The following is a 15,884-nucleotide window of genomic DNA, read 5'->3' as shown; positions in this document are numbered from 1 at the left end:
GACATTTGGGCTCCTCACTGCCCTCCTTCTCTCACCTAGTGTCACCAAGGGGGAGCTGAGGCAGGTGCCCAGAAAGCTGCTCCCCATTGCCCTTCTGGTCCCCCAGCACATCTGTTTGTTCCCACAGGGAGCTCCTACCTGGCTTGGCCGGGTCCTTCCTGCCCTCAGACCTGGAGCCAGGCTTGGAGAGCCTCCTGCGAGGCATTGCCAAGGAGGGTAAAAGATGGGAGTCTCTGGACAACTTTTAGGTCCCCTGGTTGTTCCCCCCTAAATCCCAACATCCCCAGGCAACCTTGTGCACCTTGGGTTCCTCTGCAGCCCCAGTATCTCCCTGTACTTCCCTGTCTCTCTGGAGATCCATTTCCTTGCTGTTCTTCCTGCATTCCCCTGTCCCCTCTGTGCTCCCTTGGGTCCTGGGTCTCACTGTGTTCCTCATCTGAAGATCTCTGTGCTCCCCAATACTGGTTCCCCTAACACCTTTTTACCTCCCACATCTCTTTCTTATATCCCCACCCATCTGGGATTTCTGGATTCTCTGTGCTCCTATTAAGGGTATCCACCATCCCCCCAGAGCCCAGGTCCTCCCACATCCCATATGGGGGCCACCCATTCCCTGCAGGTTCTTTTTCCCCCATCCTGTGTCCCCCTGCCAGGTCCCAGGTCCCACATGTTTCTAGTCCAGCCTCTGCCTCTTGTACACAGGTCTCTTCCCCAACCTGGTTCTGCTGGATCCAGCTGTGACTGTACAGACCCTGCGCTTGGCTCTGCCCCCCACCTGGACATCCCAGTCTTCAACCCCAGTGACCTGGTGCCCAGCCCAAGGCCCCCCAGCCCCCAGCCTCCTGGTTCCCTGCAGCACTGGCCTCCCGCATGGCCTCGCTTCCTGATGCAGATGTGCTCATCCTCCGGCTCTACCTGGCAGACGTCCCATCCCTGACAAAGCAGGACGTGGCCACTCTGGCTGCTCTGCCCCTCTTTCTGCCACTGCCCTGCCTGGCCACCCCACAGCCCTCGGAGCTGGTGCCAGCTGCTGCCACCCTGGCGCTGGAGCCAGAGCTGGAGCTGCCCCAAGACGTGGTGCTGCCGGAGGCCGTGTTGCGGTGCCGGGATGAAGCTGACCGGCGGCTACTCGGGAGGCTCCAGAGGCCCCTCATCAGTGCAGCCTGCGTGATGCTGAAAGCCATCAGAGCCGTGGCCCAAGGCGCATATGTGGGGCGAGCGGCTGAGACACAGGCTCTGCTGCTCTGGGTACTGCAGCACGGAGACACTGTCTTTGCACAGAGCCCCCCACTCCGGCAGGCCTGCAGCAAGCTGGCCTTCCTGGAGACCCCTGATGGCCCCGCATGCCCGCAAGACCTCTATGACCCCTGCGACAGCACCTTGCAGGCCCTGCTGGGACCCGAGCGCTTTCCTCCTGCTGCCTTCCACACTCCGTCTGTCCTACGTGCCTTGAGGGCCGTGGGCTTGCGGCATGGTGAGGGGTGCCTGCTGCCCTCAGACATCCTGGCAGCTGCAGCAAAAGTCAGTCAGGGTGGCACGGCAGCTTTGGACAGGGCTGAGGCACTGATCACAGTCTGCAACCACCCCAAGGCACTGGATGGCTTCAGCGCTGCAGAGCTCAGGCAGCTCCAGGCCCTGCCATGGGTACCTCACTCCAAGTGCACAGGAGAGCCTGGGCAGCCCTTCCTGCCCCCCCGGGAGCTGCGATCCATGCAGTACCAATCCCTGGTGGGGCTTGCCATGCCCCTGACTAACAGCTCTCAGCCCATGAGGAGGAAACCAGGACAATGTGGCACTACCTGCAGCTCCTGCATCAGGAGGGACCAGATAAGGAGAGGTTTCAGGGAGGATCTGGAGTCCTTCTTTCCAGCTGGGAATAGCTACACTCTCCTAGGGCTGTGCTTTGGACATGATGATCCTTGTGGGTCCCTTCCAGATCTGCATATTCTATGATTCTGGTGTCCATTTCAGGCTGATTTCCCCTAAAAGCAAAGCACTGCACTAGATAGTAACTCATGCCCCCTGTTCTTCACTGTGGTGTGTTTAATTTATTAGCGAATGGAAGGAGAGAAATTAGGGAAAGAACACCCGAAATGGAAACCTAGCATACAGATCCAGCTTGCTGAGGGACCAGTCCCTTCCCTTTGTGTGCTGCAGCTCCCCTGAGGGATCCCAAGTCCGAGATTTCTGCAAATCACAGTATATGCTTAAAATTATCTTTGTGGGGAGGAAAAAAAAGCCACCAGACAGCTCAGCGGAGGGATTTCTGTCACAGTAACACCTCATAAGCTCTCCAGATGCCTTCAGTCACCCCAGCCTGCCAATGCTCTGATGTTGATGGCTCAACAAATTGCCATCAACATCAAGTCCACAGCCCTGGGGAGTGCTCAGGAGATGCTGGGGCTGGGGCAGTCACGGGCTCCCTCCTGGTACCAAGCTGCTCCTCTGTGACCATCACACTGGCACACAGCTGGGACCGTGGGGGACCTTGTGTAGTCCAAGATTCTCTGCCAAAAGTCACACTGAGCTCCCAGGAGTCACTGCCTCACCAAAATCCCACATGCAGGCTCCTGCTGGGGGTCTGCTCACACTGCCTGCTGCCTGGAGGGCTCTGCAGGAGCAGGGCTGAAGTGACCAAAGCCAGGCTTAAAGAGAGCCAAGCATTCATCTGCTGGTGTTTGGAGAGGTGGGAGAAGAGGACTGAAGGCCCAGAAAGCCTATAGGAGAGCTGGAGAAGGTGGTGAGGCCCTGGCACAGGGTGCCCAGAGAAGCTGTGGTTCCCCTGGATCCCTGGAAGTGCCCAAGGCCAGGCTGGATGGGGCTTGGAGTAACCTGGGATAGTGGAAGGTGTCCGTGCCCATGGCAGCTCATCACAAGATGAGCTTTAAGGTACCTTCCCACCCAAACCATTCTGGGATTCTGTGAAAGCCCAGGCATGGGAGATGCCAAGAACACAGAGTGATTGAAGGTCTTGCACAGACTCGTCCTGCAGCCCCAGTAAGCATGTTCCTCAGCTGATGTGCCCAGATGCTTGTTCAGCAGTCAGCCTGTCCATGTGACCTTCCATGCCAGGCCCTTCCAGCTGACATTTATAGATGGCAGCCCAAAGCAGCAGCACTGTGGGAGGCTAATTCACCAGGCCCTCGTGCTCCGAGCTTCACTGTCAGCTGTTTCATGAGACACACATGGCCTTTCTACAAAGCATAGCTCTCATTTCCCACTGGTTTTGACCACCACTGTTGTCCAACATCCAACTGCTCTTCTTTTCTCCCCCAAAACCTACAGACTGAAGCTGAGCTTTTCCCATCCTAGGCAGGCTGTGAACTCATCCCTCCGGAGCTCACACAATGCCCCAGGTAAGGCAAGGAGTTCCTGGGGGATGTTTTGCCCCACAGCTCTCAACCTTCTCCTCTTGGCCTTTGCTAAAGATAATGAACCAAACCAGCACCTTGGGAACTACTCAGGGATCAATCCTTACACCACCATATGACATCCCTGAACCTCTTGGTTGGGATGGAGCTTGTGTCCATGAGATGTAACATAATCAAAGGGGCGGCAAATTGCTGTGGGATGAGAGGGAATGGTGGGAATGGGGATCTGGACCCACCCCAGCCAGGCAGTGCCACTGGTCTCTGTCTCCAGGAACTCATTGCCTGCAGGAATCACAGTGAAGCAGCTCTGGGCAAGGCAGGGTCTCCTCCTGCTCCACAGATGCGACCACAAGCTCCAGAGAAGCTTGGGGAGACCCCAGATGACCAAGCCACAGCACCATACCTGCAGCAGCAGCTCCCCCTCAGGAAACAGCTCCCTGTCACCCTGCGGCTCTGTCCATCTGTCCCCTCCTGGGGGTCTGGGCTGATCCACGCAGTTGCCAACGTTTGGAGCTGTAGCTGCAAGTGAGAAGGCAAGAAATCAGTGTGGAAGAGGCAAGGCAGGAGCCTCCCACTCCTCCTTCCCACCCCAGGGCTGCTCATGCAGCTACTGGATGCCGTGGACCCAGCACAGCGTGGAGGAAGGTGTGACCATCAGTGGGAACTGGCACAGAGCCCACTTACAGAGCCATGCCCAGCTTGCCCGAGGCTTCCTCCAAGAGATCCTCTCCCCTGCTTGACCTCATTGCTGGGAAACCTCACTCCTGCCAGGGTGTGAGGCAGAGATGCAAAGGACAGAGAGGGGCTGAGTGCTTCTGTGCTGCCCAGGCTGGAGAACACCATCCAACACAGCCAGGAGGCTTCTGGTTAGAGCCTGGCAGAGCTGGAGTTGGCTCCAAGCCACCCCACTGGGGTGCTCTGTCTGCTCTGCTGCCCTTCAGGGTTAGAGAATGACAGAAACAACCCTTCCCAAAGCACCTCAGATGCCACCAAAGCACCCGTACTTGTTTTCTCCCTTCCACCTTTGCCTGCCTGGAAGCAGATCAAGAGCTGGCGGCCATGGTACTCCCAGTGACACCTGAGAGCTCTCGGCTCCCAGGACTTGCTGCCATGACCTCCCTAGGCTGATTCAGGAGCTGCCTCATGCTTCAGCACTGGACGCCTTCAAGGCAACACCCCTGCACCCCTGGGTGCAGCCAGCATGAAACCTCCTGCTGCCCTGATTGTGGGACCTCAAGCATCACAGGACTCCCACAGAACCAATTGTTCAGGGAACAGGAATGAGGACAGGGGCTCCCAGGCAAATCTCCAGCATGATCCTTTATCTGCTGATTATCATTGAAAAAAACTCAATCCAAGCTCAGCTGCCAGCAAAAGGATGATTTTCAAGACATGTTTTTGTGCCAACTCACACCAAAAAAAGGAAAATCACAGAAAAACTCAAAGCAGCTCCTGCGTAGGAGCCACCCCACCTCTGCCACCACCATCACCAACTTGTGCAGCTCCCTGAGGTCCGACTGAGGTGACACACCCCGTGTAACTCACATCCCAGCAGAAAGCACTGCCTGCCCCATCTCAGCCCCAGCTGTCAGATGGTGCTGGATCCAAGGGAAAAGAGCCTCTGAATGTTGGATATGAGGAAGTGTCACCCTGATTTCTTAGGATTTTCTAAAGCCTTCTGAGTTTACATTCTTGTAGAAAACTTTCTCACACAACTTTCTGTAAACAACCTATTGTTTTGCATTCTTTCATAGAGGCAGAGAAATTTGATGTACTGGTAGTTTGTCCAGTGTCGTTGGAGAGGTGGCACGTTCACCCTCCAATCCACTGGCACCTTTGAGAACTATGATTGGAGTCAGAGAAAATAAATTAGTCTCTTCATTGTGACCATAGCTGTGGCACGTCGTTTTTCCTTGTGTCATCTGGTGACAAGGAAGAACCTCAAACCATCCCAAGTCTGACCATACATTTAATTTGCTCCATAGCAGAAGCTCTCATTTCACCACTGAAATGTTTTGAAGGTTTGTTTGGTTTCTTCCCTGGTAACACCAAGTTCAAAACCAAATTTGGAATCTAAGATAGTTTGACGTGCAACTGCTAATCTGGGACATTTTGCTTTGCAGCAAACCTGATGGATTTAGCACGTTTGAATTCAAAACTAATTTGGAATCAAAGCATCCCTGGGATGTATTTACACCCAGAGCCCGAGTGCCAACAAGCACCCACCCATGGAGGCTTTCATCAACCAGGGCATGTTTACAAGTTAGGGTAACTAGCTGCAGGTCTTGCACAAGGTGACACAAATAGCAGTGGAGAGGGTGCTCTGGAGCAGAGTCAGCCTCCATCTCCATCGCTGGCAGAGCTGGGATACTTCTTGCTCCCTCAAACCTTCAGCACTCCTTGGAGATGCTCAGGCAGCATCTCCACCTAATCCATCAGCCATGGCTTCTGCTCTTTTCCATCCTGTGCTGTCAGACCAGCCTGCTCAGGGGATGTGAGACATCTGGGAAAGGTTGGGAAAGATAAGATTCAACAGAATCTTTGCTTGGAGACACCAAGCAAAAAGCCTCCTCACATGATTGCCGAGTGATCCTCAAGGAAAAACATCCCATCTGGACCACATGGCTTCAATTTGCACTTCATGGAGTGTAATAGTTTCAAAATGAAACACCGATTCTCATTTAAAATGTTATTTCTTTTGAAGGGTCGAGTCCTCTCGAAAGCATTGAAATGAGGCAGGCTGGCAGGGGATTTCAAAAAGAAGCAAGTTCTTCCAAAACAAAGCTCCAAAAGGGCACAGAACTTTTTGAGAGCATGCACATCCTGAGAGCATCTGGTCTCCAGCTCTCTCCCAGCATCCACCAGCAGTATCTGCAGGGAAAGCTGGGGAGAGCTGCTGTGGCTTTCAGAATCCAGCAGGAAATAACTATTTTGTGCTTTCCAGCAGAATTTCTTCACCTCTCCAACTGATTTTAGCAAGGGGCTTTTAATTTCCCACCAAAGGTGCTCACTTCCACTTCTCTCAAACACAGAGCAGTCCATTTCTACAGAGCTGAGCTCAAAAATCCTCCAGAATCTGTCTCCCATGGGACACACCTGACCTGGGGAGAAGGTCTGGAGCATGGAGAGAGGGAGGAAACTCAAAGAGATATTGTCTGCCACCAAAGGACTGGTGGTGTGGAGCAGCTGGTGGTCACATCCAGCCCAGTCCTCAGGGGCCATGTTGTTCCTGTGGCTCTCCTCCTCCAAACAGGTCTCTGAACTCATCCTCACTCAAACTGCCAAGAGGCATCGGGACTGGGAGCAATCCCAAGAGAAACCCAAGCACTTCCAGGTAGAGGACTCCAGGCCCATGCAACCACCAAGGGTACAGAGGCTATTCCCAGTCACTTTTTGACTTGGAAGGGAAAACCCAACATTTTAACCATATCCCAGCTCATTTACAACACAGGAAAACTCATGGGAGGGAGGGGTCACTCCTGAAACATCCCCTTGCTTGAAACAAGATGGGGAGATGCCACCCTCTGGAATCCCCCCTGGAGCTACGGATCCCTCAGCCTGCTGAAGCCAGGTCTCCAAGGGGCCAATGGCTACGATGGACTGGAAACAGTGGCTGGCAGGAGGAGGAGAGCCCCGCTGACTGCCAGGCAGGACAAAGGGAGAGCTGTACTTTATTGGCCACTTAGATATCTGTACTGGGGGAGGACGAGCCCTTTTTCTATCTACTCATTTGTTTGGGCTACTTTTGTAAGACTGAGTGGACTTTCATTCCTTGAGAACTTTTATTCCTTAAGAGAATTACGATATTATCATCCCTTCATCGAAAACCATTTGCACACCAAAGAATGGCCTTCTTTTTGCCTCTGTATAGTGCTATGTTTCAAAAGTCACTTTCAATGGAATGTGTTAATGCAAATGATTTGCTGCTTTTAGATGGGAACAAACTTCCAAATCATTCACATTCTCCAGCAATTGCTATTAATTTGAGAAGTTTGCAAATTTTGGAACTACTTGAGTTGCACAATGAGATGTAAAGCCTTCCGGAATTGAGGAGTCTTAAATGCCCTGATCCCACAGAGCAGGGCAGGGTTTGCTGATGGTTTGAGTTGTTCCTAAAGATCCTGTTGGGCTGCCTTAGACACTTGGGGCCAGGGATTCCTTCCAACCTGGGCCACTTTGGGTGGGGCTGGGGGTGGCCCCAGGGCAGGTGGCAGTGTGTGCAAGGGCCCTTTGTGACATGCTGCAGCACGGTCACCGTGTCATGGAACGGGCCAGGGTGTCCAAGGGCCCTCCCTTTGTGACACGTGGTGACATAGGAGCTGGCAGTGACAAGAGCACGCCACAGTGCTCGGAGCAGGCGACGGGACAGGACAGGACAGAGCGGTGCCGTGAGGAGCCCCCGCACAGCGCACTCGTTCGTGTCTGACCCGGAGCTTTTCCGAGGCGTTATTCCTCCAGGTGACCTCGTGGCAGGACTGCGGGACTTGGCAGCCCGTGGCCTTCCCGAGGCTTTTCTTTTGCAGGTGCCTGCGAGGCCAGACTGAGGGAATTGGTGACCTCAAACCTTACGAGGAGTCTCCTGTCATTGTGGCAGGAGCCCTCAAGACCAGAGTGCAGGACTTGCTGTCCTGCAGCCATCGTGAGGTTTCTCTACCTCAGGTGCCTTCAAGGCACAACTACCCAACTTGTTGACTCAAGTCAACAAGATGACATCTTTCTTCAAGGTGCCCTCAAGGCCAGACTCTGGCATGACAAAGCGTTTTTCCAGTGTGTTCAAAGTGATCAGGGGGAAAAAAGAGAAAGACCCTGGAGCTGCCTCAGCACAGCAGCATGAAGAATTGGAGCAGTTCCAGACACTGCCGGATGGTGAGTGGCAGAACTGGGCCACAGGGCTGATGGCTGCAGCCAGCTTGGCCCTATCCCATTCTAGCCCATGCTATCCCATCCTATCCCATCCTATCCCATCCTATCCCATCCTATCCCATCCCATCCCATCCCATCCCATCCAATCCCATCCCATCCCATCCCATCCCATCCCATCCCATCCCATCCCATCCCATCCCATCCCATCCCCTGGGGACATGTCCATGGACAGGATGGAGGAGGGGCCGGGCAGACACCCCGCAGCGGCCGTGCTCCATCCCCTGGGGCATCCCGGGGCCCTCCCTACCTGGGGAGCGCAGGGCTGGGCTGTGTTCTCCGGCCTCTCCCGCAGCCCCTCAGCTCTGGCTGCGCTCGCTCTTTGCTAGATGCAGCCCTGGACCGGACACAAGAGCAGGAACCCGCCCATGGCCGCTTCCGCAAAAGCCTGAAGGTACCAGCAGCCATCCCCACCTGGGCTGGCTCAGCCGAGCACCATGCTTGGAGCACTCCATGGAACATCCCGGGCTTCCCTGTCCTTTCTTCTCCTGCAGATGTTCCGGAGGTTCCTGCGCATTCGACGTAGAAAGACCGGCAGCACAGCAGCTGAGGGCCCGGCCGAGCCTGACTCGGGGCTGACCGAGCTCCAGGCAGAGCCTGATGGCAGCCCAGATTCGGCTGAGCGCTCAGAAGACTCTGAGGCTGCAATGAATGATCGCAGGGCAAAGGCTGACATGGCAGTGACTGAGGATGTGGCCATCACAAACACCAAAACCAGAGAGACTCAGGGCCTTGCAAATACTGACACCACGCCCACTCCCACTCTGAGTCAGGAACTCATATTTGACTATTTCAAGGAACCTTGTGTTTCTTCTCACCAGCAGCAGGTAAGCAGCCTGGGTCCACCCCTGGAGGCCTCCCAGGATGGTGTGTCCCCTCAAGCCATGGTCTCTGGGCCCCCTCAGCCTTTGAGGCCAGCACAGTGTGGTGGGAACAGAAGCACTTCTAGGGGGAAGCTGGGGAAGTTGTTCCTTTGGACAGCGCTCCAAGTCTCCCCCATGTCTCCTCCAGGTGCCAGCCAAGGTGAAGGACATCCACCAGAGTCTCATGTCCCACATCTCTATGGATGCCAGGCTGCAAATTGACATTGTGAGGCTGGCAGAAGAACACCCTGCTGACGTGGTGCTGACCCTCCTGCGCTGTGCCCCAACGTGTGACAGGTACGGGGCCCACGAGCCTTGAGAGCTCAGGGCTCAGCAGCCTTTAGGGCCCGTGGCCCTGCACAGCCTGTCCAATGGTCTCTGCCAGACAGGCAGAGAGGCCCAGGACCCTCGGGCCCCTCTGTTTCCTGAGCCTGCTGCCAATGCTCCCCCCCTGCCCTTCAGGGCACCAGGGCTCTGTCACCTGGGCCCCCACAGCTGCACAGGGCATGGTGCTGTGACTGAGATGCCCCTGACACAGAGCTCTGATCCCACAGAGCTGCTGCAATGATGTGGAGAGCCATAGGCACATCGGGACCAGCACTGGAGAAAGTGCTGCCAACACTGCTCTGTGTGATGGAGAACTGGCCACAGCACAGGATGCGCACCTTTGATGGGGACAACGAGGCTGTTTTTGCCCTGGCTGTGAGTTTCTGGGCCTTTGCTCAGCCCCAGGTCACCTCTCCAGCAGCTCACCATCCTCTCCACGCCTCAGGCGCTGGGCTGAAACCTGGCCTAGGGGCAGGCTCAGGGGGCACCAGGCCTGCTGCTCCCCCTGCCTCTGCCCTTGGGCCCTGCCCATGGACACCTCGGCACTGAGCGCTGCCTTGGGCTGCTTCTTTTGCAGGCAACTCTGGTGATCTGGGTGATTGTCCAGCTGCCTGAGTGCCACAAGGCGATGATCCTTTATTCCTCCCGCCTGTTTGTGGCTCTGCTCTTCCATGTTGTCATCACCACACAGCTGATGCCACCAGAGAAAGTTGATAACTTCTGGAGAGCATGCCGGGAGGAACACCGCCTTCCCAGCAAGCCCAACAGGTCCCAGTCCTCCTGTCCTTCCCGTGCCCTTGTGGCCAGCGCCAGTGCTCCCAGTGTGACCCGGGCTTTGCTCTGCACACAGGTTTGCAGTGCAGGCCATGAAGGATCTGCTCTGCCGACTGCAGTGTGACCATGTGGTGGTGGCTATGGAGCGCAAGGGTGGCTGGGACATGATGCTGTGTGCTCACACCCAGCACTATGCCGTGGGTCTGCTGGCCAGGTGAGACCCCCTTCTGCCCACTGCCCCCAGCATTTGTGCCCTGTGCCCCACACAGTCCCTGTGGTCATGGGCCAGAGGGCCTCGTCAGCGAGGGACGGCCAAGGAGACTGGAAAAGGCTGGGAGAGGAGGGTGCCCAGAAGGGGCTGCCTCTCAAAGCGCTCACATCCCCTCCAGGGATGCTGGGGAAAGACCAGACCTCTGTGAGTCAGTGCTGGGAGAGGTTTTGTCTCCCCACTTCACGGCTTTGGTGTCTTTTTCCCCCCTGCCAGGGAGATGCTCCGTGTTTTGATCCCTTTGTGTTCTTGCATCACACTCCACTTGCTCCGGCACCTCAGCAGGGAGGAGCCGTGCTGGGATATGCCCTTCCTGGCATTCCTTGTGGAGGTGAGCCTGTTGGCCAGCGCTGCCTCGCTGAGCTGCCTCCCAGCTCTCTGCCCTCTCGTAGCCACAGCTGCCAGGACAGTGCCCACGCCCTGTGCTGCTGCCTGGGCCCAGCCCCGTGCGCTTCTGGGCTCCTGCCGGCCGGGTCCCCTGTCACTGCCCTGTGCCTTTCAGGTCCTCGAGCGCCTGGACTTGAGTAAATGTGGTGGCAGCGTCCTGAAGATCATGTCAAGGTACCTCCGGAGTGAATGCAGTCAGAGGCGTCGCCTGGCGGTCAGAGGCCTCGTGGTGCCCAGCAAGGATCTCTTGATGGTGAGAAGGGGGCAGTAGCTGAAGCTGCGCCGGGCAAAGCAGCCCCTTGGGCTGGCAGGGCTTCAGGAGCTGAGGCAGCTACTCCCAGCTCTCCTGCCTCACCTGCCCCAGTGCTTTGGGACAGGCCTTTGGCCTGTGGGCCCTGCAGCAGCAGGGTGGGGTTGCAGTGCCAGGGCGGTGCTGGCCATGCAGCCATCCATGGCTTCCCAGCACAGCCTTGTGTTCCACACAGGCCAGAAGAATGTGCAGTGTGTCTCAAAGCTTTCTGGAGCTGCTGGGGGATGAAGATGAAGAGGTTGTCAGCATGAGTCTCCGTGTGTTCACGAATATGCTCCAGCACAAAGACATCCTGGTATCCAGCACCACTGCCCCGAAGCTGGCTGAGGCACTCCTGCTGCTCTTTGACCACGTAAGGTTCTGCATCCTGAGCCACAGGCATCGCGTGCTTCCCAGAAACTTTGTGCCCTGTGGATTTTCAGGCCTTTGCCTAGGTGGGCCTGGAGTAGCTGGTGTAGGTCTTTTCCTTTCCTCTAGGACAACAGCCATGTGCAGTTGCTCTCCATTCAACTCTTCTGTAAGGTGATGGAATTGGTAGTGGATGAGGGAAAAAAGCCCCTGGAGACAATTGTGAACAAGAGCCTGTACATACTTTTAATCTACTGTCATGATGAGAACCGGAATGTGGCAAAGGTGAGCATTCCTATGATGCTAGGAGGGCATTCGGCTGCCTCCTGCCCTGGCGCCTGGAGGGCTGCAGCCTCCTCCAGGCCTTGGCACAGGGACACAGGTCTTGTGCCCTGGGCTGTGGGGCCATCTCTGGGTCTCTGCTGCTCTCCAGGCCTCTCGGGAAACGCTGCATTGTGCGGCCAAGTTCCTGAAAAGGAGGGATCTCGAACAGCTGGTGAAGGAAAATCTGTGGAAGTTTGCTGAGGTCCTGGTAAGGACGGCCTGGAAGCCCCAGCCTCAGGCTGGAGAAGCCCCCTGAGCGCGGTGCTCAGTGTGTGGGCTGGCAGCTGTGCCCCTGCCCGCTGCTGCAGCCAGAGGCCGCGCGGGCTCTTCTCCAGGCTCCTGTGGGCCCGAGCCGGGGCCGATGGAGCCCCGGCCCGGCGGGGCTACGGGGCGGCCCCGCGGCTCCCCGGGCAGCAGCCGGCCCTCTGCCCGCTCCTGAGCCCGGCGCCAGCGGCTGCTGGCCGGGCCTCAGGGCGGTGCGGGCAGGGGAGGCCGGGGCTGGGCGCAGGGAGCGCCCGGCCCAGGGGCTGAGCCCGCGCCAAGCCTTCCCTCCTGCCGCTCTCTCCAGCTGGCAGACGACAGCAGCAGAGCAGCCGAGCACCTGCGCCGGGCCCTGCCCTACCTGCAGAGCCCACAGGAGCCCCTGCGAGAGGCGGCCGTCAGGTTCATGGGTGAGCCGCGAGCCCGGGCTCCCTCCCCGCCCCGCCGCAGCTCGGCCCCAGCCCCGCCTGCTGCCCCGGCAGCGCCATCCGGGCCCGGCGCCGTGGAGCCCCGGCTGGCCGGGCGCTGCTGCCGCCCTCTCGCAGCCGTGCCCTTGGGCGGCAGCGTGCGGCAAGGGCCCGGGCTGAGCCCTGCCGGGCCACGAGGCCGTGCGGCCACAGGGCTGGCAGCGCCGCTGGCAGGGAGCTGTGCCGCTGGGCCGTGACAGGCTCTGTGTTCGCAGGGATGGCCGAGCGGAGCTTGAGGGGGCAGCAGGGAGAGCTCCAGCTGATCGGCAATGGTGAGTGAGGGCAGCGGGCTGACAGCGGAGGCTGGCGGGAGAGGTGCGAGCCCTGCCCCGGCTGCAGTGGGCTCTGCTCCCGGTGCACACCAGGGGTGCTGTGGGCAGAGCACACAGAGATTTCAGGCACACGTCGGGGAGACATGGCAAGTGCCTCCCAGCTGATTCCAGTGTCTCCTACTCCCTTCTGGGTGGGAGTAGGAACGTCCCACCCTGTTCAGAACGTCTCCTAGCATTCCCACATATCCGGGATCTCACCATGTCTCTGTTGCTGTGTCTTCCAGCCCTTCAAGCCCGAAGGCAAGATGCCAGCCCACCATGCTCTAACCTGGAAAATCAAGCCCAGTTTCCCCAAAGAGCTAAAGAATTAGGGACATCTTCTGGATCCAGTGAACCAGTGTCCCAAGAACACACCCGGAGACATTGAAGAGGACATCACCTCTCACTGCTGCTGGAACTCCTGGCACAGCTGATGCTGGGCACAGTTCTCGTGGCTTCAGCACTCTCCCTGCCTGTAGATAGATAGCTCCCTCCTTCCAGCCCCCAGACACTGCCCATCACCTTTTTTTCTCTCCACATTTCCTCCCTTTTGATAGCTCTGCCTCACCAGCCCTCAGCCTATCCATCCCCTTTTTTTCCCCTCCACTCTCCCTCCCTGTTGACAGCTCCCTACCTCCAGCCCTCAGACCCTGCCCATCCCCTTTTTTCCCTCCCATCCCTTGTTTCATCTTCCATTAATAAACGGTTTGGCTTCTTCACTTTGCCTCCATCTCTGTGGAGATGAAGTGACGCAAATCCTGAGCCCAGGGACACACGGGCCCCTGCTGCCATTCTCTTCCACGCCGTGTTTTGTGCACACACACAGAGGAACAAAGGCAGATCAGGCTGGAAAGGTGCCTGTGCTGAAGGTGCAGTTCCACAACACTGGAGTTGCAGATTTTGCTGAGCACCCTGGAGCCCCTGGAATTTGGAAGAGCCAACCTGAGTATGAACCCAGCTGTGAGGGATTCCATGGCAAGCATCCACGGAGGTCAAAGGAGCTTGGAATGCTGGAAGTTTTCAAGAATAGCTTCCTGAAAGCTCAGCAGTACTCCATCCCTGCACAGGATGAGGAAGAAGACAGAACCAGCGACCATCCAGGCTTAACAGTGGGATTTGGGCGTGCCTAAGAGCAAATGCAGCAGCAGGGGCTCGGACGCGCAACCGTGCCAGTGCCCGGAGCGCTGTCAGGCAGTGCCGGGATCCCGGGTGTGGTTCTGGTCCCCACAGGTGGGGAATGGCAGCCCCACGCTCAGAGCCAGTCAGAAAGCCAACCAAGTGAGCCCACAGGGAGGGCACCCTTCCCGTTTCTCTTGGGCATGGCCGCAAAACAGCCCCTGCTGCTTCTTCCTCCGCCTGTGTTTGGGGTGTGCTGCTGGCAGAGGCAGCCAGGTTGTGCTCTGCCTTCCAAAGCCTGTTGGGAGCGGGCATGAAAAGCGCTGCGTGCGCAGCGGAGAGTCCTGGAAGGTGCTGGCAAGAGCGTCCTGCGGGAACAGGGCTCTGGTCTGTGGCTGGGAACAGCCTGGTTTTGGTGCCGTGAGCGCAGGCAGGAGTTGAGGCACATGAAGAGGTGTAGGAATATAAAAAGGTAAAAGACACTTTCTAAAGCTGAGAAAGGCTGGGAAATTTCTAAACCTTCTCATGAGAAAGCCAGGAAGTTAAGAACCAAGTGAATACATTGATATTTATCATAAGGAACAAGAAAGAACAGAACTTATTGATAGCTCAAGATGTGAAAAGTCTTAGATATATGCTTTGCAAAGATAGATAAAGTTTCCATCTTAAAGAATGAATTCTTGTGTATTGTTTGAGGTTCATAGAAGTCCTTTTGTTAATGTTAAACCCACGTGGGTCCTTTTATAATTGGTTAGAGTATAATGACTTTATACCTTTTCTTTTATGCTATTGGTTCAAATAATATGTAGAAAAAGGCTTTGCATGGGCTGCCATCTTGCCTCTGATCTGTGTTTGCATGGATGTTGTTATTTTCCTGTGTCTCTTGCTTTTTGCTTGTATGATACAGACAGATAATAAATCCTAAGTCTGCAACCAGTCAGAGTCCCGTCCCGTTTGTGAGACACGGACCGATCCAGCAGACACATTGGCCTCTCCAACCTTCTGCTGCAAACCTTCATCCCACACAGTCCTGCAGGATCTTGCCCAGGGACAGACTTGAGCTTGACTCCTTTCACTGCCTCAGTTACTTCAGGCCCAGACCCCCGCAGCTCTGGCCCAACAGCCAACTCTGGTAACAACAAAAGAGATGAGTAACAAAGCTAATTTAGTGCTGATTGCAGGGAGATTACCCAGGGAGACCTGCTGCCAGCTGCCCTGCAGCGGAGCACTGGGGAGGGAACTGGCGAGACCAGCACCAGAGGTGGGAAAGGACCTGGTGAGACCTCCTAAGCCCAGCCCCTGCTCCAGCCAGGTCAGCTGCATGGGGAGGTAGCCCACTGTTCACTGTTTGCTAGGAGCTGTTAGATATCTCAAGCTTTGCCAGACTCCAGAGTGTGGTCTCACACCATGACAGGGTTTTCCATAGGTTCTGAAAGAGATTGGCTTAGATTGGATGTTGGGAAATAATGCTTCCCTGTGAGGGTGGTGAGGCCCTGGCACAGATTACCAGAGCAGCTGTGGGTACTCCATCCCTGGAAGACTTTCAGGCCAGGTTGGACAGGGCTTGGAGCACCCTGGGCTAGTGTCCCTGCCCATGCCAGGGGGTGGAATGGGATGAACTTCCTTCCAACTCAAAGCAGTCTGGGACTCTGTGATCCTCTCTCTTTCAGACTGTTGCATCCTGGGTTTGGGTTCAGATTAGGGGTTCTGATCTTTGTTAGCTTGCCGGTTCTGTGTACCCTCGTGCATCCCCCCACAGTTCCCCCTGCCTCCCCACGGTGCCTAGCTCCAGGCTGCCTGCCATTGGAGTTTCCCCCTGTCACTCCTGTAACCACTC

The 15,884-nt window shown here is 56.4% G+C and overlaps 3 protein-coding genes across 3 annotated transcripts in view; all 3 read left to right on the top strand.

Moving 5' to 3' along the window:
• The window catches only part of LOC128816065 (sacsin-like), a 92,798-nt gene that overhangs the window by 5,268 nt on the left and 71,646 nt on the right, over positions 1-15,884 (top strand). Inside the window, 2 exon segments of the mRNA XM_053993321.1 lie at positions 128-216; positions 703-825. Of these exon segments, the coding sequence (XP_053849296.1) occupies positions 128-216; positions 703-825 (212 nt within the window).
• Positions 7,700-10,715, top strand: LOC128815787 (maestro heat-like repeat family member 5). The gene is made up of 7 exons (XM_053992799.1): positions 7,700-8,237; positions 8,621-8,685; positions 8,786-9,118; positions 9,303-9,451; positions 9,709-9,856; positions 10,059-10,249; positions 10,332-10,715. The coding sequence occupies exons 1-7, from the start codon at positions 8,078-8,080 to the stop codon at positions 10,471-10,473; spliced, it is 1,188 nt and encodes a 395-aa protein (XP_053848774.1). The 5' UTR covers positions 7,700-8,077; the 3' UTR covers positions 10,474-10,715.
• Positions 11,491-14,365, top strand: LOC128815790 (uncharacterized). Its single transcript, XM_053992811.1, has 6 exons — positions 11,491-11,572; positions 11,698-11,853; positions 12,002-12,100; positions 12,461-12,563; positions 12,836-12,892; positions 13,177-14,365. The coding sequence occupies exons 1-6, from the start codon at positions 11,492-11,494 to the stop codon at positions 13,317-13,319; spliced, it is 639 nt and encodes a 212-aa protein (XP_053848786.1). The 5' UTR covers position 11,491; the 3' UTR covers positions 13,320-14,365.

Source organism: Vidua macroura, chromosome 17 (assembly GCF_024509145.1).
Source record: "Vidua macroura isolate BioBank_ID:100142 chromosome 17, ASM2450914v1, whole genome shotgun sequence".
NCBI classification, from domain to species: domain Eukaryota; kingdom Metazoa; phylum Chordata; class Aves; order Passeriformes; family Viduidae; genus Vidua; species Vidua macroura.
This window is presented reverse-complemented; position numbering and strand designations above follow the sequence as displayed.